General features: G+C 37.2%; 3 protein-coding genes across 4 annotated transcripts; 2 read left to right on the top strand and 1 right to left on the bottom strand.

Moving 5' to 3' along the window:
- The first annotated feature begins 3,184 nt into the window (after positions 1-3,184).
- Positions 3,185-8,621, top strand: dnase1 (deoxyribonuclease I). Of its 2 annotated transcripts, none has more exons than XM_041778118.1 (9): positions 3,185-3,310; positions 3,848-4,001; positions 4,347-4,435; positions 4,542-4,628; positions 6,380-6,495; positions 7,023-7,135; positions 7,268-7,422; positions 7,512-7,605; positions 8,422-8,621. In XM_041778118.1, the coding sequence occupies exons 2-9, from the start codon at positions 3,864-3,866 to the stop codon at positions 8,476-8,478; spliced, it is 849 nt and encodes a 282-aa protein (XP_041634052.1). In that variant the 5' UTR covers positions 3,185-3,310; positions 3,848-3,863; the 3' UTR covers positions 8,479-8,621. The 2 variants fall into 2 exon arrangements, with proteins under 2 accessions (XP_041634052.1, XP_041634053.1); XM_041778119.1 differs by lacking the exon at positions 3,185-3,310 and adding an exon at positions 3,649-3,730.
- A 1,264-nt stretch (positions 8,622-9,885) lies between these two features.
- On the bottom strand, positions 9,886-15,816 carry eci1 (enoyl-CoA delta isomerase 1). Its single transcript, XM_041778117.1, has 7 exons — positions 15,693-15,816; positions 14,730-14,852; positions 13,131-13,258; positions 12,830-12,976; positions 12,248-12,369; positions 11,953-12,131; positions 9,886-10,321 (listed from the first exon to the last, which is right to left on the bottom strand). Exons 1-7 carry the CDS (start codon positions 15,736-15,738, stop codon positions 10,155-10,157), a joined length of 912 nt encoding a protein of 303 aa, XP_041634051.1. The 5' UTR covers positions 15,739-15,816; the 3' UTR covers positions 9,886-10,154.
- A 2,367-nt stretch (positions 15,817-18,183) lies between these two features.
- LOC121529593 (growth hormone secretagogue receptor type 1-like) lies at positions 18,184-23,861 on the top strand. The gene is made up of 5 exons (XM_041817533.1): positions 18,184-18,319; positions 19,046-19,221; positions 20,254-21,064; positions 23,038-23,124; positions 23,659-23,861. The coding sequence occupies exons 1-5, from the start codon at positions 18,184-18,186 to the stop codon at positions 23,859-23,861; spliced, it is 1,413 nt and encodes a 470-aa protein (XP_041673467.1).
- Positions 23,862-24,363: the final 502 nt, after the last annotated feature.

The raw sequence follows: 24,363 nt of genomic DNA, 5'->3' as shown, positions 1-24,363 counted from the left end.
TTTACTTCCTGTTTGTGGCCGCTACATTGGTGACGTCACTTTAGCGCGTTTCTTCTCGTGATCAACTGGTTGGTATCAGACACTTTTAGTACTTTATCGCCACCTACTGAGCAGCAGTGTGGTTAAGATTAGAAATAAAGGAGTCCTCAAGATTTGAAGGATACATTTTCATGCTGTCCCGTTGTGGTTTAACAATAAGTGTTCAGTAAAACCATTGCTTGAGTCTAACCAGTGCGAAACCCATCACACTGCAAATTCCCAAGATCTCACAAGTGCGTCTCAATAAATTATCATCTCATCAGAAAGTTGATTTATTTTAGTAATTCAGTTAAAAAGTGAAACTCACATATAGATTCATTACACGCAGATATATATTTCCAGTGTTTCTATTAATTTAGATGATATGGCTTACAGCTAATGAAAACCCAAAATTCAGTATTGTAGAAAAGTGAAACATTTCTTAAAACCAATGTCTAAAAAAGGTTTTTTAACATAGAAATGTTGGACTACTGTAAAAGTATCGTTTAAAAACATAAATGTCTATTAGAAATAATCCTCAAAGCAACTTAATCTTCATTTCTTTTAATTTTTTTGTCACCATAGTGGTCAAATTAAGAAAATCTGACAATTTGTAACAATTTGGTCCCTTGGCATTGACAATAAAATTAACCCGGCCCTCTTGGTAACCAAGTAGCCCATCCCTGGGCTAAAGCAAAGATTTGGTCTGCATTTGAAATCCCTTCCATTCTATAGGCAACCCATTGCTGAGGTCTGACAATGTAACCTCTATCTGCTCTTAAAAAATCTTAATTTGGCAGAATGCTTCAGATATGCTACTTAAAATCAATGATTCCACTCTGTTTTTTATCTGATCGGGTTTTTCCACATACAGTTAAAATGCAACATAAACTGTTTTAAAATACATGCACTTCTTCATAACATCTTAATAAAATAAGTAATATAAAAATCTGGGATTATTTCTATATTTCCTTCTAGAAAACTGTAAAATAAATTCAAATGTTTCGTCCTTTAAAAACAGTAACTTTTATTTTCAGCAATGACAAACATATTTTGTTTGTTTGGAACATTTTGGGACCTGAGCTGCTCTGTCACTTCAGAAGGTAAGTGAGTTCCCTAAGACAATAGGGACAATAGAATAGACAATAGAATTAAACTTGTTCACTTTATGCTGACAATTTGCATTTTCGGTGGAAGCTTTATCAGGTAATGCTTTGTGGCATAAATGACTATAAAAAAACTTTATCACCCACTCTTGCCACCTGCTGCCTTCTCAATGCTTCTGCAAATAGTGCAGGTAAAAATAGCCTCTATTGACCACCTGCACTCTGTAGTCCAGGGGTGAGTGTGGCTTGACCAGCTAAACAGTAGCCTACTTAAAAAAATACTCAATAGATGTGTTGCCATGTAAAAATACCATGATAACTGTTTTTATTCAACTTGTTTTTGACAAAAAAAATACTTCTTAAGAATGTGAAAAAAATATTTTTCTACATATAAAAAAATGAAAGTGGGCTTATATTCAACTTTTTAATATCACCAATATTATTTGCAAACTGCTATTTTTCCCTTTGTACACTAACTATTAGTGCCACTATACTGTTAAGCAGGGGTTCTCAAACTTTTCAGCCCACGACCCCCAAAATAAATGTGCCAGAGACCTGGGACCCCGACTGTACCTGAAGGTGGTTGAAGCACGGCTAAACACAGCCGTGGAAATTTAAGAGTAGTCATATATGCAGACTTACAATCTAAAATTTTTTTAAAACATTCAATTGATTTCCAAATTAATCTCACCAAATGACCATGATGACATTTTATATTTAACTATTTTGATTAATTTTTTAAAAATGGGTATAACATACAATTTGAAATCATTTAAAAATATTCTTTGTTTTTTTAAAAAGGCATCTAGCCATTCACTCTCAGCATCTCATGACCCCCAGGTTAAAAACCACTGCTGAAAGGCAGCCAAAACTTTGGTGTTAATGCTTTAAAAATGTATTGAACATATTTCCATTTGGATTTTTTTCTTAAATAATTTTTATGGACTTTTTCCCCTTTATACAGAGAGGACAGGGCAGTGGAAATCAGGGAGCGAGAGTGGAGAGAATGATGTGCAAGAAAGGATCCACAGTTGGCCCGCTTGTTAGACTGGCTTCTATACATGGAGTGAACCTAGCTGCTCACCCATCTACACCCCTAACTGGATTTTTTCGATAAAAAGTTGTTTATATAGATGTAATATGAAATGACCTCAGCATCATTGTTTATTGTAAGCATGTGTTAGATGGTTGTCTTTGTCAGTACTTAGACTTGAACACTGGTTTATTCTTATTGACCTGCATCTGTCAGCACAGCAGTAAAGAAACATACAGTCTTCTATATCCAGGATGTTTCCTAACTGTCTGTTTCTAAGGTCAGATCTGAAGCAGGAAAAAGACTTTAAAATACGGTGCACCAAAAACTGAAACTTACACTGCTGGTATTCGTGGATGCCTCTAAAAGGATGGTAAGGATGAACTGACATTTTTCTAATTGTAGATCTTGACACATATTTGCAGTTTTTATGTGCTATTTGTTGTCTTTCATTGTGTTTATGCGTTTGGCATCTTATTTGCATGTATGGCAGTTTATTTTGTAGGAAACTTTGTTACATGGGCTGTTACCTGTCTTTGCCAGAACAAGAGACTTTTAATCTCCTTAACATTTTTAAAAATCTCTTTTTAAAGTAAAGGTTAAAGGTTTCAAAAACATGAGAACTTGCTTTCAAATGTAAGGAAAAGCCATTATGTTAGTTCATAGTGTATATTTATAGTATACATTCTTGTGTACTAAGAGAGCAAAGTTTAACCGGAGTCAAATTCCTCGTATGTGCACACATACCTGGCCAATAAAGCTGATTCTGATTCTGATTAATCCACCCCTTGATATAAATGCATCCAGCTACCTATAAGGGGCTAAATTATTATTTAAATTTGCATTTTAATGTTGCATTGCAGTTAGTTCTCTTATATAGCACTTAAAGCTCTACTATGAATTCTCATCAAACCTTGAACAAAGTGCATCAGTGACCATCTGAGACCCTGGACCTCATCCACAACACACCCCCTGCCCTCACCCCTCCCCAGCAGCACACAGTCAAATACACCTGCAGTTAAAAAATGCAAAGGTGGGTGGAAGACAGAAACTTGCGGGAGACACTTGTGGTGGTTCTGCTCAGAAACAGAGAAACCATTGTGCTCTGCGTACATTAGGCCTCCTTGTTCCAACTAAAGACTGACAGAAGAAGGTAGATATTCACCTCACACTACTCTGCTACACTACACAACTAAATAAGCATGAATGGACGTGTTTCATTTGCATTTCTTTATTTGTCACCTTTAGTATTCATAAGGATGTAAAACATAATGTGTAAGATCATGATGGCAACATTTTACCTCACTGAAGCCAAAAATAACACTGGAACAAGCTAATGTTATCAATATTTTTCTCTCTTTTTTTGTCCCAGTAGTAGTTCCAAACTAGCGTAACAGTGTCAGGATCAATTATTCTCTGGCCCGGATAATATTTCACTTGGACATTAAACTTGAAGTTTAGACCTGCAGTTTGATAAAGTGCTGCCGTGTTCATGGTGTCATGTGTTCAGGGCTGCAGGTGTTTACTCCTTCTCGCTCTCCCACAGTACAGCTGAGGAACCAGAGATATTCAGGTCCCCTTTTCATGCAGGATAAAATCACACTCAACAGCCTCTATTTCCTGTTGTCTCTAATACTGTCCATGCCTCGTACAAGTGTGGGACAAATTGTTGCTCTTTGTCACACACCAGATTGCTTCGGTTTAGGATGCGTTGTGTGTACTGCCTGGGCCTCCTTTTGGCCCTGCTGCATCTGTCCTCCTCTCTGCTGCTGGGAGCCTTCAACATCAAGTCATACGGAGACAATAAGGCCTCCAACACAACTGTGATGAACCTCATCAGCACGGTAAGGAACTCCCCTCTTCATCTATTTAACTGCATCTCATTAGAAACTCCCATGTTGGAAATATTAAGACTACATGACATGAGGGGGCTAATGCCAGGTGACTAAAACACCAGAATATTACTATCCATTTGATTTTGGCTGTTTGGCATTAGACATAGTTTTAATTTCTCCATGTTAAAAAGGATATTGAGATTAAAGGGGCATGTACGTTTTTTTAGTATTTAACATTCACAAGATTGTGTAAATTAAGGTTTCTTAGTGTTTTCTCCTCAAACAATGGAATTAGGCATGTTAATTGACTAGAAACACACAGTTTTTTTTTTTTTGCATTTGTGTTTTATTTAGATTGTCCAGCGCTATGACATCCTTCTGATTCAGGAGGTCAGAGACAGTGATCTGTCAGCCACCAAAAAACTCCTAGAGCATGTAAATAAGTAAGAACATCACCTCTTACAGAGTTGGTGAGAGAGCGGTCAGGGACTCATAAGCTTGAAAAATCATGCCCTTCTCTGTTGTTTGTGTCTGTTTGTGTTTTGTCAGAGGTTCTTCTCACTCCAGGTACAATCACATCGTCAGTGAGCCTCTGGGTCGCAGCTCCTATAAGGAGCGGTATCTCTTCCTCTACAGGTACACATACGGTCAGAAATTAATCAATAACTAACAGTTAATAGATGCTTTACTTGCTTCTGCTCTGCAGCTTTCTTATCTTAAATCCCAAGGATCCTTTATGTTTGTAAAAGTAGCCACATAACAGTGTAAAATACCAGATACATGTAAGTGACATTCACATTTAACCCTAAGGGGCACTCATTGAAACACTTGGAAATTTAAGATCTAAGCAAAAGAATATTATTGGTGGATATCCCAACACTGTTTTTTTTTTACCCGTATCACAGATTTATATTTCTCATTATCATGGTGAAAATCAAGGTCGATAAATTTACCATTTTCCACCTGAAAATGTAAGAAACATCACAAATAATATCTCTGAAGTTTAAGCAGAAATAAGGCTCGCAATGAAAACAAAAACTGCTGTAAACCACATAAGTATAATTAAACTATTATAAGGGTATAAAAGTGTCCAAAAGCACACATATTTTAATATTTAGACTTTGAACATTTTTATATATTGGTAAAATACAACTGGATCACTCTTTAATTTTTCCAAAACTGTGGCAACATCTAACTAAACTATAGAGTATTGTTAGTCTACATTATGGATTACTTGTCCAGAAAACACCCTTAGTATGGATGCTTGATGAATTGGACGTATGCCTAAATACAGACAAAATTTGATTCCCCTAAATGTGTGTCCAAATATGGTTCCTCAATTTTTTACACTAACATTTCAGTAATTGTGAGTAATCCTACACAAACAAAACCTATCATGACATTGAGTGCTACTATTCACCTTTATAAAGTGCAAGTTCCATCATCTTACTGAGGTTTGTAATAATTTTAGGGCCACTTGTTTGGGACAAAAAAAGAAACAAAACGTAAAACTGCATTTTTCAAGAGCGAACAAACCAACGAGAGAGTTGGGTGAAGGAAGTTGACTGAAGTGATGATATGGTTCCTTGCCCCATAAAGGGTTAACCTAAAAGCTCCTGTGAGGAGTTAATAGCTGCATATAAAAACATAACGTACTTCAACATATGACAAACCGAACAAGCATATTTTAAAAGAGTTTCATTTAGTTTTTGCTACAATTTTGTTGACAGGCACACAGTTGCAACCCACTCTTGGGTCCCTCCCCACCAGATGAGAACCACTGATTTAAATCAGATTGACTGTATATAGTTGACTGATTTTGATTAGAGTTTATTTTCAGAAATCGCTTCTTAAATATGTACAGGACAAGATCAGCAAAATTATAAATTAAAGTTTTTTTTCCCACAAGGGTTTCCAAAATCAACAAACCCTGAAAGTTCCTCAGGGGAGTTCTAAGCAAATATATATATATGCTTATTATGGTATTGTGGTATTATGGGAATGACCTAAGGCAGTGCACTAGAATGAGTCTTTCTGTGATATGTTAGAATAATTTACAGCAATTACAGCAATTTACACCTCACTCTAATGTGAATGTGGTGAAACTAATTGTAACTACTTGATGTACTGTTGAGCTGTAGATAGTTACAGTATAATTATTGGTATACTAAGTTTTGCATGAATCTTACAGTGTCTGGTTGTCATAAAAGTCATTAAAACAAGATGGAAATTAATAATATTATTATATTTATCACTACAGCTGCTTTACTAGAATGCATGATGAATACAACGTATAAAACATCAGCATACCACTTTCCAATGAGCTATGTTAACAGAAGTATAAAGAACAAACAAATAAATTAAAGTGTGTTGTCTTTGCTACCCAGGGAGGAGACAGTGTCCGTTGTCAAAAACTACACCTACGACGATGGATGTGAACCCTGTGGGACAGACACCTTCAGCAGAGAACCTTTTGTCGTCATGTTCTCCTCCACCAAGACTGGTAGGTTCTAGATCAGACTGATAGTGCCTTTTCACTGTACGCCGACAGTGATGACAATTTGCTTATTTATAAGATGATAGTCTGACAAGTTTCTGTCTGATCTGTTCATCAATATGAATTGTTGCTTCCTTTTTCTATGCACCAGCAGCCTATCATGTTGCACTTTAAACCATCACTGATCCTCTTTGAATAACCTTTTTAACAGATTCTTAATATAAGTGCAAATTTTTGTTTCCATTTATAGTCTGAGTTGTACAATCCACTAGCTTTTCTGCAAGCACTGGTTGTATGGAAACAACTGTCAATGTGTCATCTGTAGATGAAATCAAATATATTTTAAAGTTGCAATGATAAGTCCTCAAGTAGTTGCTTTGATGTTGTTTATAAGAGCAGGACAGATTTGAAGCAGCAGTGACCTTTATTCCAAATTGAGTTCAACTCCATATAGGTATTCCACAGAAAACTCTTTAAGTTTTGCTTCTAATCAAATTTCTCTCTTAATCCGCCCTTTCCTCTCATGTTTCTAGCTTTGAGGAACTTCGTCCTGATCCCACAGCACACCTCCCCAGATTTTGCTTTGGAGGAGACGGATGCTCTGTATGATGTGGTGTCTGATGTCCGCACCCGCTGGAACACCAATGTGAATACTCTACAAACTCAGCCACAGATACCACTGTTTATCTAGAGAAAGTAAATTTACAAGGGTTATGGTTGATTTAGTCAAGTATGAGCTATGTATAAGAGGGGTTGAACATTTCTTATCTTCCTGCAGGACATCGTGCTGCTGGGTGACTTTAACGCAGGCTGTAATTATGTCTCAGGCTCTGACTGGCAGAAGATCCGTCTCTTCACTGACAAGAGTTTCCACTGGCTGATCACTGATGAGGCTGACACTACAGTGTCACACACTTACTGTCCTTATGACAGGTAAGCACATAAACACACACTTAACTAGATATTTTTTATGCCAACACTCACAAATGGACTTGTTCCAACCCCTCCTTCTGTATTTGCAGGATTGTGGTCACTGCTGACACGATGATGGGAGTAGTGCACGGCAGTGCTGAGGTGTACGACTTCATGGTTGACTTGGACCTCAGCCTTAGTCTGGTAAATGAAGCTCAAGCTTCAATGCATCTGTGAAACAAAACAGTTTAGCTGCAGGAAGCAGCTGAGACTTGATTTTTTTCTACTCCAGCACTTTTTCATTCTGCAGGACAGAAGTGTATTGTGGGTGTTATCAGTGCATGCTGATGTCACTGTTAGGTGTGGTTAAAAGTGTTACAGCTTCTTCTGGAAATGCATTAGTTGGAGGTCATTGTGTTACCAGAAATGTTTGATTTACCAAAACACTTCTGTTACATCTACGTTAACTTGGTAGCTATCAGTAAAGCTTACACTGTACAAAGACATGACTATTCAAGACAAAAGATAATATACAAACGTAATCATTCATGTGATATCTCTAATTTTCTGTAAAACAGCTGGGTAGATAAACACAATGACTGGAAATGGATAGTGCACTAGTCTGGATCCTTAATGATGTAATCACCTGTATAATCAAAAACATGATGTATCTAGTTGGTCTATACTAGTGTTACAGAGAGCTATGTGGTATAGTACTTTTTACATCTGCCAACAAGAGGAAAGTTGTTGCAAGCAAGAAATTAATTTACTGCATGCTTTACCAGATTTCATATTAATCTTAGAGGGATAAAAAGATGCAGATCTACCTACATTTTTCTATTACAGCTGCAAAACTCACTTAAATGTAGGTAGGCAAGGTTTAAAATTTACAGGCACCAAAACACTTGATTAACATCACAAAAAACTACTGATTAAAGGAAAAAAATGCTTTGCAATGGACACTCAAAACCACCTTCTGTTTTGCCAAACTTCCTACAGTGTATCTTTTTTTTGTTTCAGGCTTTGGCCGTCAGTGACCATTTCCCCGTGGAGGTGAGACTGTCTCCTGCAGCCTGAATCCTGACCTAAACAATCCTTCAACAGATCCCTGACTGAATCTACATTTTGAGTATTACAGTGGAGTAATTCTTGCAAACTGTGAACAAAAAGCCAGTAATAAACAAATATGACAAAGCATCCCATTAAAAATGTTTTTTTTGAGTTTTGTATTTAGAAGTGAGATGTACTATATTGAGAATTCTTGTGAAAAGTGCAGCCATTACTTACATGTAAAACTGAAAACATGTGCACATTCTGTTCCATGCATCCAAAATCAAGATTTAATTTTCAAATGAGAACAAACTTTAATTATCAATTTATTTAGTACACCAATTGATCCACTGACCACACATATAATTCAAATGCAGTTTGATAACTAATGGAGATGTGTGATGTTACAGATGAAATAAAGGTGTGGACAACTGCGGGCTTTTCTACAGCACCCTTACTGATTTATTCGGTTGTTATATTTCTTGGAGGTACAGTTGGCACTTTTAATACCTGAAGACCTGTTAGTGACAGTTTATAGTGTATGTGTATTACACCCATTGAAACGCCTAGAACTGGAAGTTAAAGTGTTCATCTCTTCTAACATATGCTTCAGACATTACCAAGTCTATCTGGGTAGCTTACATTAATATACCAGCATGTCATTGAAAATGTGCACATGATGTCAATAACTTCGTTAAAGTCGCAGCTCTGTGCCTATTATTTGGTTTTGGAGGTGTAAAAAATGGTCTTACATGTATTTACCAAAGGTGTAAAACTCAGTATTAGAGTTTATAGTAAAGAATATTGCATTGAAAACATCAAACTGATATTAAAAAGTGTTGAATATAGCTTCCATGATATATTTGTACATGGAAAAGGAAAACAGTCTTAACAAGCAGTTTCTGCATTGGCTTATGCTAGCTGGATCAGTCTGATAAAAAATCTTTGCAACATCTGACGCTTAAAGTTCCACTTAGGAGATTATTGTTTGTTATATAAAACAGACTGAAATCAATCCTGCTGTTTTTTATGCTCAGCAAAAGCATACAAAACAGCAGAAAGAGAAAGGATTATTTTCAGTTATCTTTTATGCCTAAAACCAAAACTGCAGAACAGGAGACAAAGCATTTTTTCATGTGTGACTGTGAAACAACAGCAAGATGTGATTTTTTCTGTCAGGAAACACTACACGAGAACTCGGTAAGCAAATACTACTTTCTCTTTAGGGGCTGCCATAATCAGCACAAACAAAGAGTTCCTCAAAAGAGCTTGAAAAGGACGAAGTCCACTGTTTTTTTCAGCAGAAGGAATTTTTTCACTGAAGTGTCAATTGTCTTTTGTTATAACAAAATTTAAGTGCCACTGAACATGTAATATGCAACAAAGAAAGCTTGACAGATGTTACAAATGCTGAATATGGGGTGTAGTGAAAGGCATTTTTACAGAAAATCTTTATTTTCCACTGAATCATCAGCAATGTATGTCTAATTATTTGTACCCAGCAGCTAATTTGGTCTCCACCCACTAGGAGAGGATCACACATCTTTGAAAATGTAATTCTTTGTTGGTAGAAAACAATCAAATAGTTAAGAAGAGCTTTGTTTTAGGATCTTAACACCCATGAAGACGTTAAACAGAAGGCAACTTGTGTCAAACCACTGCTCTAATATGTGTGTGCCTGTTACGCAATGTGTCCCTCTCCTCTAGGCCTTTCTCTTTTTTAGCATCTCAATATACATGCGGAGCGACTTCTGAATGGAGTCCTTAGTGATGAAGGTCACAAAGTTGTTGATGTCAGCCTCTCTTTTGGACACAAGCTTTTCAATGGTCGGCTTTCTCATCATGGACTTTGTGATCTGTCTGGCATGGTCTGCAGAGTGAAAAGATTAAAAATGAGCTCAATTATTAAAGTGGGGTGTACAATCCTGTTCACATGTGCACTTGGGAAACTCTTGTTTCTCACAGCTTTAAGTTTTCCTGCAGTTTTCCTATCAAGCAAGGGAGGAGAAAGTACCAGGGAGCTAGTAGGAAAAATTCTGGGAGATGTGTAACTGAAAAATCAGGCTGTTTTTTTTCAACAACAACCAGCACCTGAAAAGTTTTGTGAAGGTGTGAATAGGGCTTATCTATGTATTGTAGTTTTAAATGATGCTTGACTCTCTTCTAGGAGTATTTACTTGAATATATCCCATGGGTTGAATTTTTTAGCAATTAGTTATTAAGTTCTATCCAGGGGTTATATTAATATTCCTTTATCTTTGCTGATCTGGTTTTATGTGCAAAATGTTTATTTAATGACAAAATTAAACCTCTACCACTAGAGGTCAGACAAACGTTAGCTTTCAAAGTGTGTTGTTTTCCTCTCTTATTGACCAAAAGGAGTGACTGATGTTGATTTGTGAAACTTAATATTTCTGTGTTCAAAAGTCTCCTTTTTTACCTATAAATGCAGTAATTTCTTTAAAAAGAAATAACTCCTTCAATCCCGAGTGTGTTTTCACTTGTTTGCATATTTAAAGATGAAATTTCCTTCCCCTAAACTTTGTGCATGCAATTTAACTAGTTCAGAATGTGAATGATTGAGAAGTAAATCAAGTCTGTAACATCACTGTAACAAAGTGTAACTTACTTGATCCCATCAGTGATCTCAGCATGTTTAACATCATTCAGTCACCCTGCCCTTTAGACACTCTTTGGTCTTGACTACAGCTGGTATTAGCATAAATCAAAGTGATCTTAAAGAGGACATATCTTACTACGGCCAGATGAACAAAATCAGACATACATGGCCTTTGACTCTTAACTTCTGAATTAAAATGTATTATATTGAGGTTTAAACATCTAAATCAAGATTCAAAGATTTTTGTTTTATTCAAGAATGCCTAGAAGTGGTTTTAATTGAACTTTTAAGCTTGTGAAGGCACACATAAAACAGAACAAGAGCCTGGCAGTTAAATGCCTCTGTTAAATATAAGATTAACTATTATTATAAGATAATAATAATAATAATAATAATAATAATAATAAAAAATAAGATATTAAGATTTTCTATATCTTGCTGCAGGACATAAAGATATAGAAGATCTTTTATACCATCAGCAATAAGACTATATAATTCTACCATAAACAGATGAGACTCCAGACAAATGAATTTCCCTTCGGGGATAAATAAAGTTATTTTATTGTATTGTATTGTATTGTATTACTAGACAGTAAAAGTACAGTGGTGGTTAAAAAAGAAAGGCTGGGGTGGTTTTTGACCTGGACCTAGTACCTCTAAAATGTATTCAGTTCAACTGCAAGTTTGAAGAAAATCTCTCACAGCTTCCTTTAGATATCATATTTACAAGAATTTTGGAAAATAACTAACAACTTAAAACAAAAATTCCATCTGTTATAAAATTAACTGTAATGTGATCATATTGTGGTATCCTAAAACAACTTCTCCTTTTGGGGGTGCAAAAAAAAAACAAAACAAAACAAAAAAAAAACAGAGAGTACCTGGAATAGCTAACCACTTCTTCATGGTCTGTGCTGCTGTGGTGAGGACTTGGTCTTCTGGCACCAGTTGGTCCACCAGGCCTATCTTCAGAGCCTCTGCAGGGTTGTAGAGAAGCCCCAGCTCCAGGGCCATCTCTGCATGTCGGTGTCCCACTGTATTAACAAGGGTGTCCTTAAACCTGCAAATGACAGTATAACAGAGAAGGATCAGCAGAGTTCTCTGATTTACACTTACACTTTCATTGAATTGGACATTTCTTCTGTCACAGCTGCTGTTAAAATTAGAAGTCCTTACCAAAAAGGCGCAACAATGCCGAGTTGCGTCTCATTGAGGCCGATGCTGTAACGTGGGTTGTCAGCCATTATTCTGTAATCACATGTCAGAGACATCAAACATCCGCCTGCGGGACTGGAACCCTGTGAGAGGAACAATCGAGATGCTGAGAGTTACTGGCTAAAGGAAATACAATGAATGAAGGAAGCAAACTAAATGTATATTTTATTCACTTTTGGTGTTTTTTCCAATAGAAGAACAAAGACACAGTACAGTTCAGTCTATGCCCCAAACTGGAGGGGGCAGCATGTAAGTATCTTCAAGTTAGTTTCCAATCCTTGTAATAAACAATAAATGCCTTAAAGTTGCTGTTTTGGAATGCATTCCATATAGAGTAACATATCAACAAAGGTTAGTACAAGTAATAACACTTAAGAAGAATGAATAGAAATGAAGGGGAAAAAAATGAAAATTTGGACATCTTAATGCTTAGTTGTCCACTCAAGCCATGGAGGTTGAAGTTAAGCTATCTTAGGCATAAATTTGGTCTTTGTATTTAGAGTTTTATGCCATGTCTCTATTAAAATGAGGTTTCATACATACATTGATGGCAGCTATGGTGACCATGTTGGAGCTGTAGAGTTTCAGCCACATTTCTTGAACTGCTTTCCAGAACACTCCACAACGCTCTGGACTTTTCCCATACATCTCCATGATGTCCAGACCAGCTGAGAACACCTTTGGCTGGCTCTGAATAGAAAAAACAGGCATACATATCCAAGGTGAATCTACACACACTTTAGTGAGGACACTTTCACTGTTTAAGTTATTAACACTCTTGAAATACTCCATCGTATAAATTCAACACAAATACCCTTCTTTAAAAAACAGGGTTTTATCATACCGAGGTGATGATGAGGCCTCGGCAGCTCTTATCCATTTCCAGCTTCTCTATGTTGATGCAGAACTCAGTGAGGAAATCTAAACTAAGGCTGTTTACAGGTGGATTTTGTAAGTGCAGCACAGCCACTCCTAAAAAAGCAGAGACATACTAATTTATCACCTGAATATCCTTCAGTCTGGATGCTAGAATGTGGTCAGTTCAATCAGTCAATCTCTACTCGTAACAAATTCATAACCAATTTTATCACAACACACTTTACAAAAATCAACAATAGTAATGAAGAACCAGACTCATGTAGGACAGCCATCTACGGAGACTGTGCTAAAGTTGAGAGGGGATAGAGGGAGATGCAAAAAGAAAGAGACAAACAGAGGCAAACAGAGCAGAAACAGTAACGAATAAAATAGATTTTTATATCTTCAATGTCACTAATAAGGGTAAAGTATGTGTGGTATTCTGGATTGAATTCACCTTTTAAAGCAGACTGATCGGATTCTATATCTGTCATCTGGTGAATCTATCTTGCAAAGTTTCAAGCTGATCTGCTTACTCCTAGTCTGAGACTGAATGGACTGATCAGCATTATTAGAGGCGAAAGAGACAGTAGCTACGAGCAGAGTTCAATGGAAGCAACTGCAGGCCTGCACACACAATAAACTAACTAACTAAGAAACAATGGTGGTCAGTGAGGAGAATAGTGTAGATGAAGCCTTGGCAGCGCTTTCATTTAAAAAAAGAAGATATTTCTTAATTAAAGATGAGAAAAGAACAAGACATAAAGCTTTCTTGTTGTAAAAGATATCTTTTGATCTTCTCCCGACCTGTTACGTTAGAGTTTGATTACCAAGTAGGGTATTTAGTATACCAAGGTAGTATATTTCGATATATTGCTATCTATACCATTTTTTTCAACAGTTTAGTTGATTTAGCATTAGCCTTGCCTTCATTTTTGGCCTATTACCGCAGTATTTTCTTTTCACGTGGCACTCCTTGCAAACACCATGTGTCATGTCCATGTTGCTCATGCCTTACTTGCATTTCTAATGTCCTTTCCCATGTGCTGCCATATTGGTTGTACTAACTTTCTCCTGTTGTATGACTGTCACCTCTGCTGACCTCTCTGGATAAAGGGTGCAAAAGCATCATCAAGTGGACAGAAAAGCAACTGATGCTATTTATCCAGTATCACAGACTTCAGTTAATATTAGCAATTAATTAAAAAAAAAAGAAGAAAAAAAAACATACTTGGCGGAAGATACCATATATCGCCACGAAAAATACCGTGATACTATGCTGTATGGATTTTTCCTCTCACCCCTATTTACAACCTGGCAGCACTTACACTGCAAAATCGTGCACTGACGTGACACTAACATGACACTGTTGCATTATGCAGCTTACTCCATGGTGGCAGGAACGCCTACGTCATATGTTTTGTTGCTCTTTTTGGCCTGTATCAGTGTGACTGACAGTGTGTTCAACCAATAATCTTGCATGTCAGGTAAGGTTTCCATAAATGACATAGGTTTTAATATGACAAAGGATAATAATAATGGCTTCAAGAAAAAAAAAGTGGGCACAGGGTGCTTAAATCTTTACCTGTGCTTTGATCAAAATCTACTTTAACTGCAGATGAGGAATTGTTCCTCTGCTGTACGATGAAGGCTGGTGACATACGGGCTCCGCCATGACTGCTGCAGGAGGACAGCTGGGACAGAAGGCCTGCACACACACACACACACACACACACACACAAACAATTAATTTCTGTTAACATCTGTACAAAAACAGCACATGCCCACTTTGAAAATAACAGCTTTCTTTTTGTGCAGATTACAAAAGCAAAAATAACCACATGTGGTTATACCTGCCTCAGAGTTTATTCATACAATTCAAAGTTTTTCTTTATTCTGTCACAGTAGGCTAATAAATAACAGCAACATAATAATGTGGATCAAATGTTGCCATGTCCTGGGTTAATATTTACCTAAGTATCTTATTCTTAAATCATGCATGGTACTTTGACATGGCATATAAACTTTAAAAAAATATATTTACAGTTCATCTATTATTTTTTAGAACACTTCATGAATTAAAAACAAACAAACAACAATGCAGATACACTTTTCTACTGTCAAATCCATTTGATAAAAGGCTTATTGATAAAAAGTAAGTTCATATTAGTAGAGTTAAAACAGTGGTTTACAGTATTTTTAGAGAGGTATTGTTTGTTTCTGGTAAAAATAGAATGAAGGGGAAGAGGAGATTCTTCTAAACCCTTCATTTTTTCTAACATAGTGTGATAATGATGACCAAGTGATAGCTGTCGGTGTACAAGGTGAAATAAAGACAAAGGCTCTGTGTTCACATCAGGAGGTAAAGTTAAAGACCAAGTAATGTCCTGTGACCTTTGTTCCAGTTTCTGCAGCTAACACAGAGCTCACACAGCTAGCAGCCTGGCTCCTGTCGCTTAAGAAACTTCGTTGTAAAGATTGTCAAATCCTGATGCATGCCATTAAAATGGCTTAAAGGGTGTGGTTACTCCCAGACACGGAAACGTACTTGAAAGACCGCACTTATTCCTCAAAGCAGCTCTGAGTGCCATCATCAGTTGTTTGGTTCCGTAGTGGTCAGTGAGATGAAGCAATCCTTCTACTCGGGGTTTACGTTTGCTTCGTCCGTTTTCAGCGAGGCGTTAAAACAGCACTCCAACGGGTTAAGCGCCCCCTGCTGGCAGGGAGTTTGTTCTGAATGGAAACGGGAGGCGTTTGATGCATGTCTGTCAACATTTTTGTGCACAGGTGGAGGCATAAAATGAGTACTTGGTCTGTTGTGGAATGGGTTGGAGCATCAAGCTTAACATTTTTTTTTTCCATGTTTAATGTTATTTTTTTGAGTTAATACTTTTTTTCTGATGTGTGCAAAATATGATTTATTTGTGGACAAGCAAAAAAAGGCAACAAAATGGCTCCTACAACCAGAGTGACATTTATTTTTATTTATTATTTAATATTGTGACTGCAGTTGTTTGTTCTGCAGGTCTCTGTACTGTAAATGTTTCAGGGACAAATCTTGAGTAAGTTTTTTAAAGTCCCTGTAAAGTGAAAAAAAAATCTATTTTTTAGGTTTGTTGTATGACAGGCCACTGTGTTGTAAACCACAGGGCCCAATTACAGTCATGAAAATCTCTTAATTTATAAAATTAAGCTTAGAAATCATGAAAAATGAGGCAGTATATCTGCTCTAGGATGGTGTGGGCATGTCTGTTGAATGAAGCCACACCCACTCACAAGATATACAATCCTATCAAATTTGAAAAAAAGCTTCTGATCAGAGCAGAGAAACTGGAGTTGGGGATCAAATTTAGTGTTTTCTGGCACAAATTGCTCCATCATGATGCTTTTAATGACCCGAAGGCCACTTTGGCTGACTGATCTGGGAAATTTACCTCACAATGAACAAACAAAAGCTTTCAGTGAAGGCAGTGACATTAACAACAGACAGTACTGAGATGAACTGCTCATTGATTTTATATAATGTAGCTTTTGGGGGCGTGGTAATTCACTATCAAGACTGGTGATGCCATGGGCTCATATTCACCATGACCAAGCTAGGAAAGAGGTGAACATCTTTCTAACCATCTTAATCAAAAATTCAGTCACACATACATCTCAGTGTTTCCACATGTTTTCAGCAACATTATGCCAACATATCTAGTGCATTTAGACACAAAGTTTGGATTTCACTTTACAGGGACTTTAAAAGCATACAATACTGTATAAGAGGGTATCAATAGGCCCAGCCAACTTTACGGGGTCCGGTTGAAAACTGTAATCCTGACGCCTTTCCTTTCGTTTACCAACTTATCTTATTATGTTGCTAAAGTTATCTGTTCATATAAGATAAAGTTTATTTAAATAAAATCCGAATCTTCTTAATAATAAAAAAACAAGTTTTTTAAAGTATTTAAAGGTTTGTTAAACCTTTTTTTGCATTTTTCTTTTTGCTTTATGTTGGAGCAACCTGGCACCAGAATTTCCGTCATTATTAATTGAGTTTGTTCAAAGTGTCCAGCTATTTCCATTAATTTTTACAAGATGGTTCTTAGAAATTACAAGCATAATACTATTAATATGAATTTGAATTAATATTTCAATGGAGCAACATTTTTTCGCATGAAAGTGTAAGTGCCCTAACAAAAAAAAAAGATCCAAAACTTTCTCCCTTTCTACTTATTTATGGTCCTTGGAACCAATGAAACATCTCAGGATTAAAGATATTTTTCCCCTGAGGACATGAGGACTTAGTAGTATAATGGAGAAAAAAAACACAGTTTTCTATAGACTAACCTATTGTGGACATCTTTTTCCTTAAAGAAGCATATTCTGACAAGGTTCAAGTGTACAGGTTAGCGTAGCTAGATGAAGAAGAGACAAGAGTGAGAGAGAGATAAGGGGGGAGAGTGAGTGAAAGGGGAGCAGATGTGTAAGTGAATTCAAAGGCAGTGTGGATGTTCCCACGCAGGACAAACACGAGGAACTGAAGAACCTCTCAAACGGTTAGTGTGATACGTTTTTAAAATCCTTTTTTTCTATGTGTGTATTGAAGTGGGATTTTTAAAGCTGTACTCACTTGTCTGAAGTTTTGCATGGAAAGGATTTTTTTCATGGATGCCAGACTCAATGGTTGACTGTTTAAATGGTATTGAATATCACATTGAGAATAACAAGCAGACCAAAGGAAGAGATCATATTAGCAGATATGATGCCTCCACATATCTTTTCTTAGTTTTTCTCAGGATTTTAAAATGTTCTAATTCTATAAGCACCTGGATTGCATTTGTGACTGCTCACAAAAAACACTTTTCAAAAAACATGCATTTTGTGATGCATTGTGTTTATTTGTGTTGTTTTTCCACTTTTCTTCCCTCTTTACTCCTCGAGAGTAATAAGAAATCCATGACTGTGCGTCACCTTCACACCCTGTAACCTGGGGAACATACACCTCTTCCCTGAGCTTCCAGTTTTTCTGTCCATTCTCACCAGGTGGGATTATGGATTTTATGGAGTTTGGAGACATAGGGAGTGGCTGTGAAGATGAGAACTGTGGCCTTGCTTTGGGCTCCCTGGAGGACTGCCCTGACCAAGAGTGCCAGTGGGAGGAATCAGGTCCTGGCTTGGTTAAGTTAGGTGGGTACAAAGTAAAAAAAAAAAAGAAAAAAAAAAAGAGATTGAGTATTGTTTTTTACGTGGAAATTTAAACCTGCCAATAAGTTTTGGCAGGGTAAAGAAACAATAATTGGGACAAATCAAACAATTGTTACAGTATTTTGTCCTGATATTGAAAAATGTAAAACTGAACACCATGGGATATTAGAAAACTCCTTTTGTGCAGTAAATGAAGCGGTAGCCTTATATTTGCTATCTTGGTTTTGTAGAGAAAATTACTCCCCTAAGTTAAAGTCAGTAGCTTGTTAGCTTAGCTTAGTGTTGAAGACCTAAAACCTTTTTTTTAAGTGTTTCCGCCTTCAAGTTCTAAATACAAGCTTTATTAAAAAAAAGTGCTAGGTAGCCAACCTAGCTATCTACTTTTTAAGCTAGCTATCTAGCTAGTTAGCAGTAGATTAGCTGATTTTGCTAGTATGGGTTTTTTCACTCTCTGACAAGGCTGGGATTGCTGTCCATCCCTGTTTCAGTCATTGTTTTAGTTAACACTGCAGGCAACAACTCAGCAATGATTAGTGTGCAAACATGATTAGGCTTAGTAGCTTCTTCTCATCTTTGCATCATATGTTTCACAATTTCTCTAATTCACAATACCTACTGCTTTATCTGCTCATGTAAGCGTGCAATACAGATCTGTTATAAATACAGGTGGCTGTGATTTTTAAAAAAAATCTATTTTTGATATTCCAGTGTGTGTGACTGTCATTTATATTCCTCTGATGCTCTTCGGCCTGCTGGGAAACATACTCACAATTTTGGTGGTTTGGCTCCGACCTCACATGAGAAGCTCTACCTACCTCTACCTGAGCAGTATGGCTGTCAGCGATCTGTTGATCCTCCTCCTGCTGCCCGTGGATCTGTATAAGGTACACACAGTCCCAAGCAAAAGGTGTACTGTACCTTTAATCATAGTCATTTCCTGCACTTTACAGTCTGACCAACCATTTGTCTTTTGGCCACAAGACACTGTCACAGTAGGTATAGCTGAACAAAGAAGCAGCAGATCTGTGTCTTTCTAAGAATTGCGATCCTATATTGGTTTGTTCAACCCTCTGTTGCCATCCCCTCAGGGGAGTCCCTGCTGCCAAATAACATTTTCTTCCATTACGCTCAGAGGTTGTGTCATACCTAGAGTTTCATTTCCTCAGTGCAATAGCACTAAAGGATGGAAAATAAGTGTAAGGAAAAAAATGTAAACATAGTTGAAATACTTAACATCATCAAAGAAACTGCAAATTTAGAATGGAAAATTATAATTAAATATTTCTTTGTGTAACTTGACAGAGAATAGCAGAAATGGTGATAGACTTTTCGACAATTGGACATATGCTTGTAACTGCTCCAGGTTTGAGGCATAACTTCTTTTCAAATAAAAATGTCATGTCCAGCTCTCATAAAGAGCTATTAAGATAAGATAAGATAAGATAAGATAAGATAAGATAAGATAAAAATAAGATAAAGATAAGATAAGATAATACTTTATTGATCCCCAGAGGGGAAATTCTGGAAACACCGAACAAAGCAAAGTGTTTTAAACCAGGAATGTGCCCTTTAAAGACTTGATATGTGACATTCTTAATGTCAATACAGCAACATTTATGTAGACCCTCTGTAAATAGATCTTCTGAGTATGGATTAAGGAGAGGGGGAGGAAGCTGATGGTTGAAGGAGGAGAGTCCAAAGAAAGCATCATATAGACTTATTTAAAGGTACTTGTTTAAGACATTCTAAATACAAATATACTACAAAGTAAATATATCTATATATAATGACTCCTGAAAGAGAGATTAAATACCTCTTAGTTTGTTCTCAGCTCTGTGTTCACACTGATGTGTTAGTGCTTCCTTTACCTTGTGTGTGTTTTGCACAAAGTAATAGTATTTCTATGTCCTTCACAGCTCTGGAGACCCAGTCCCTGGCCATTTGGAGACCTGCCCTGTAAGCTGACAATGTTCATGTCAGAGTGCTGCACCTTCTGTACAATCCTTCACATCACCTTCCTCTCCATTGAGAGGTACATTGCTGTCTGTTGGCCAATCGCAGCTAAGACCCTGGTGACCCGCCGTAGAACAAGGGCTCTTATTGGCTGCCTGTGGCTTGGGGCAGCTGTCAGTGCAGCACCGGTGTTGGTCATAGTTGGAGTGGAAGAAGTCGGGAGAGAGGAGCCGGGGCTTGGAGGATGGAGGGACAACAGAGGGTGGACAGGGAGTGAGGGAGAGCAGGGTGGATTTATTTTCAGTGAAAGAGAGGGAGGAAGTGGAAACATGTTCTCCATTGAAGGAGGATTAAACGAAATAAAATGGGGAGAAAGTATTCGTGAGAAAATCTGGTTGGTGGAGGAAGAGGAGAGAAAATTTGGGACTGGAAAAAGAGATGAGATGAAACAAGGAGATGGGAGAAATACAAGAGATGAAGGAGGTGGCCTCAAAGAAGAGGAGACTGAAGTTGAGGGAATGCAGTATGAAGGCGGGGGATTGGAGGCAAGTGTTGAAGGGGGTTGGGGTGTCCCTGACAACAGAGAGTGCCGCTTCACAGACTACGCCTTCTCATCTGGCCTGTTGTCAGCCATGATGATTGTCTCCAACTTGTACTTTCTGGTACCCCTGTGCATCCTGGCATTGGTCTACAGCCTGATTGGACGAACACTGTGGCTCCGCCCACAAAGTAGCAGAAGAGAACAGAGTCATCGGCATACTGTCAAAATGCTAGGTGAGAAATGCTTTCACACAGTGTTACAAGACAACATTAAACCTAGGGTGTAGAGCGTAGACACTAAATATAACCAAAGTTACTAAAGATATTGTACCATGCTAATGTTAAGTAACTATTTACTTTGTGGGGCTAATTTAAATACAAAAAAGTAAAATGTTTTCAAGAGTTTTGATATTGAAAACATAATGCCTGCCTCTATATAACTGTTTCAAAAATGACATTAGCTTATATAAGTGTTTAATAGTGACTGCGAGAACTTCCTATTTAAATAGGAACAGCCTCAAAGCTGTTTAAACTTTATTAGGTTACTTTTATAAAATAAAATTCAAGTATATATCTAAATTTGGATTAATATATACAGCAAAAGTCTTCAGTGAATAAGAGGAAATAGAAAACAACAAACTAGACCTATCAGCCTATATATATATATATATATATATATATATATATATATATATATATATATATTTTTTTTTTTTTTTTTTTTTTTATTTTTTTTTTTAACTCACTGCATTTAGAAACTCACCAGGAGGCAACCATGTTTTGGTCCGCACTGGTAGTGTGACGTGTGATGTTCCTACGCAGTAACTGGCCGTTTCAGACTAGCAGCATGTTTTGCTGCCTGGATATGTTGCATGTGCTGCTACAACACACATCATAATAGCTTTCATGGCACGAGTTTGCTTTGTGTTGGCTGTGTCTCCCTGCTGTCAAAACCCTGTCATTCTTCCTGAGTTTTGCCTTAACAAACCTCCCAACAAGTGACTTGATTTAGTGTATAGTGGAACCGTTCTGGAAGCTTTTCAAAATAAATTATGTACAAGCAAAAGGAGTTTCTCAAAGTGGACTTCTGCTTTAAAAAGCACAAACCAGAAGTGTTTCATACTGTGTTTATCTTTACCTGCAACATTTTGTACTGTGTGGAAACAGAAAGCTTCATAACTAGTAGAAGTTTGATGAACAATTATATTAAACAGACATATTTAAACTTGTGGTCTTTATCAGGGTTCATCAAGAATTAGATTTCAAACATTTTCTACCAATGTGAATGTAGATATTTGCTACAACAAGGTAAATATATCTCTGTATTTATAATTTTCCTGTATATTTTGGCCAATAACCGTTCGTGGTGCGCAGAAAAATAGACAAGACCTCAAATCTTCAAATTCTCTGTACATGAGACACACTCTACAGCATGTGAGATACAGCACTCAGAGTCCGGCCAAGTGATGTCACACTACCAGTGCGGACCAAAACATGACGGCCTCCTGGTGAGTTTATAAGCTCAAATGTAATCAAAATGCAGATATGTAATAAGTTTTTTGGTTCAATATAAATATGAGAGATACAAATATCTACCTAGTAAGGTGAACTTGTCTGACTATATAGCACTGAGGAAAGGCATGACAAGGAAATTAAAAGTATTTCAATACAACTTCTTTTTTTTTTTAAACTTACTTTACTGACCTTTTATACGATTTTTCAACCAAATCTGACATCACGAAGAGCTGCATGCTCATTATTTGAGTGTCAGCTGTTGTTGCCATCCACTACTACATAGTAATGGGTCGTTCATGAACGAGCTGGTTCAAAAAGCCAGCTCTTTAACATAAATGATACGTGCTGTTTCATAACATTCTCACTATATCTATTATGTTTAGATATTTTGTGTGCATCTTTGTTTTGTGTGATTGTTAATAGGGACGATCTTTTCTACACACTACTCTATCACAGGCACACCACACACTGAGAACTCATACCTGATGATGCATCATTAATGTTTTATATCAGGTGTGTCATACAGCCCAGCCAGCAAGCAGATTTCATCTGACCTACAATTTGTTTTTGGAAGAAAGTATATTTCCAAAAACAATTACATGGTCATTTCATTATTTAAAAAAAAACCTAAAAAATGTTTCTAACTCTAATGTCCTCTCCCCTGTGTTTCTACCCTGTCTCTCTTAACCCAGGAGTGATTGTTTTGGCATTTGTACTCTGCTGGCTGCCCTACCAGGTGGGCCGGACCATTTCCTCTCTTTCTCCCGGCAGGAGTGCTGATGGACAGGAAGCATACCCCTACACAAATGCACATGTAGCAACGAGCAACCTTTCAGAAGCCACAGACAGGGATATTAAGCCATACACAGACACTGATGCTGAGATGCACACAAACATAGGCACACGATCTGAAGAGATGAACAGGGACCTTTACGTTTACTCTCGTACTACAGCACACACCAGGTGGAACGAGACAGACAAAACTTCACATTTCAGAACAGGCAATGACTCAGGACTTATTAACAGACACCTTAGCAAATCTACAGACAACAGAGATGGAAAAAATAAAACACATGATAAAAAAAAGACCTCTGCACATAATAACACACAGGTAATTACAGATATTATGACACAGGTATCTGAGTCATATACTAAATTCCTCATTGGCACACATGAAAGCACACAGACCTACAGGATGAGTGCAAGAGATGGACATACTCTCGCCAACAGAACACCAATTTGCATAAATCCACAAACAGACTTTTACAGTGATTCACCTTTCAACAACACGTACACACTACCTGGCACACACTATCTTCTATATCATTTGTCTCAGTACTACCACCTACTGTCCTCTCTCCTCTTGTACGTCAGTGCTGCTGTCAATCCTTTACTGTACAACCTGATGTCAGCCCGATACAGACACGCTGTTCACAGCCTCATACACTCAAACTCTCACACACAGCCCCACCGACGGCGCACGCTCACAGGACAGCACTCCACGACTACCTTATAAGACATAAAAATAGAGATGCACACTGCAGGCAGAAAGCGAAATATAACTCTCATTGTTATTTTTTATTTTTGGAGGAATTAACTATTATTTTTATATGAATCTTACAATACACCACTAAAGCAGCGGTTCTCAACTGGTCTGACCTCAGGATCCACATCCACCTTGCAACCCAAATTTCCAAAACATTATCAACCAGTTAAATATATTTAATCATTACCATATAATTTCTGTATAGATGTTCTGGATGTAAAATTAAGGTCAATACTGATAATTAAAAAAAATGCAGCCCATGCTAAAAATGATCTTTGGTTCTTTTGGTTTTACCTGCACTATTAAACAATCTCTCATTTGATGAAGCAGATAGATTCGCCAGTTGCTAGCATGAAATTGACTCTTCACAACCGATATCTGATATAGGTTTATGCCATGTTATTTGGCCAGCAGCTGATGTTTGTAAACAGGGCTGATATTGGCTGAAAACGATGTTAAACCAATGCGTCTG

This window comes from Cheilinus undulatus, linkage group 21, assembly GCF_018320785.1.
Source record: "Cheilinus undulatus linkage group 21, ASM1832078v1, whole genome shotgun sequence".
In the NCBI taxonomy this organism is placed as follows: domain Eukaryota; kingdom Metazoa; phylum Chordata; class Actinopteri; order Labriformes; family Labridae; genus Cheilinus; species Cheilinus undulatus.
Note: the sequence above shows the minus strand (reverse complement) of the source record. Positions and strands in the feature narration are given on the sequence as shown.

Excerpts from the sequence above, each read along its gene's own strand:
- LOC121529593 (XM_041817533.1), top strand. The coding sequence starts at position 18,184 with ATGGATTTTATGGAGTTTGGAGACATAGGGAGTGGCTGTGAAGATGAG. Across the intron at positions 19,222-20,253 it reads TGCCCGTGGATCTGTATAAG|CTCTGGAGACCCAGTCCCTG; the intron begins GTACACACAGTC and ends TGTCCTTCACAG. Across the intron at positions 21,065-23,037 it reads GCATACTGTCAAAATGCTAG|GAGTGATTGTTTTGGCATTT; the intron begins GTGAGAAATGCT and ends CTCTTAACCCAG.
- dnase1 (XM_041778118.1), top strand. The coding sequence starts at position 3,864 with ATGCGTTGTGTGTACTGCCTGGGCCTCCTTTTGGCCCTGCTGCATCTG. Across the intron at positions 6,496-7,022 it reads GTTCTCCTCCACCAAGACTG|CTTTGAGGAACTTCGTCCTG; the intron begins GTAGGTTCTAGA and ends TCATGTTTCTAG. Across the intron at positions 7,606-8,421 it reads TGGACCTCAGCCTTAGTCTG|GCTTTGGCCGTCAGTGACCA; the intron begins GTAAATGAAGCT and ends TTTTTGTTTCAG.
- eci1 (XM_041778117.1), bottom strand. The coding sequence starts at position 15,738 with ATGATGGCACTCAGAGCTGCTTTGAGGAATAAGTGCGGTCTTTCAA. Across the intron at positions 12,977-13,130 it reads GAGGCCTCATCATCACCTCG|AGCCAGCCAAAGGTGTTCTC; the intron begins GTATGATAAAAC and ends TTTTCTATTCAG. Across the intron at positions 12,370-12,829 it reads TCACCATAGCTGCCATCAAT|GGTTCCAGTCCCGCAGGCGG; the intron begins GTATGTATGAAA and ends TTCCTCTCACAG.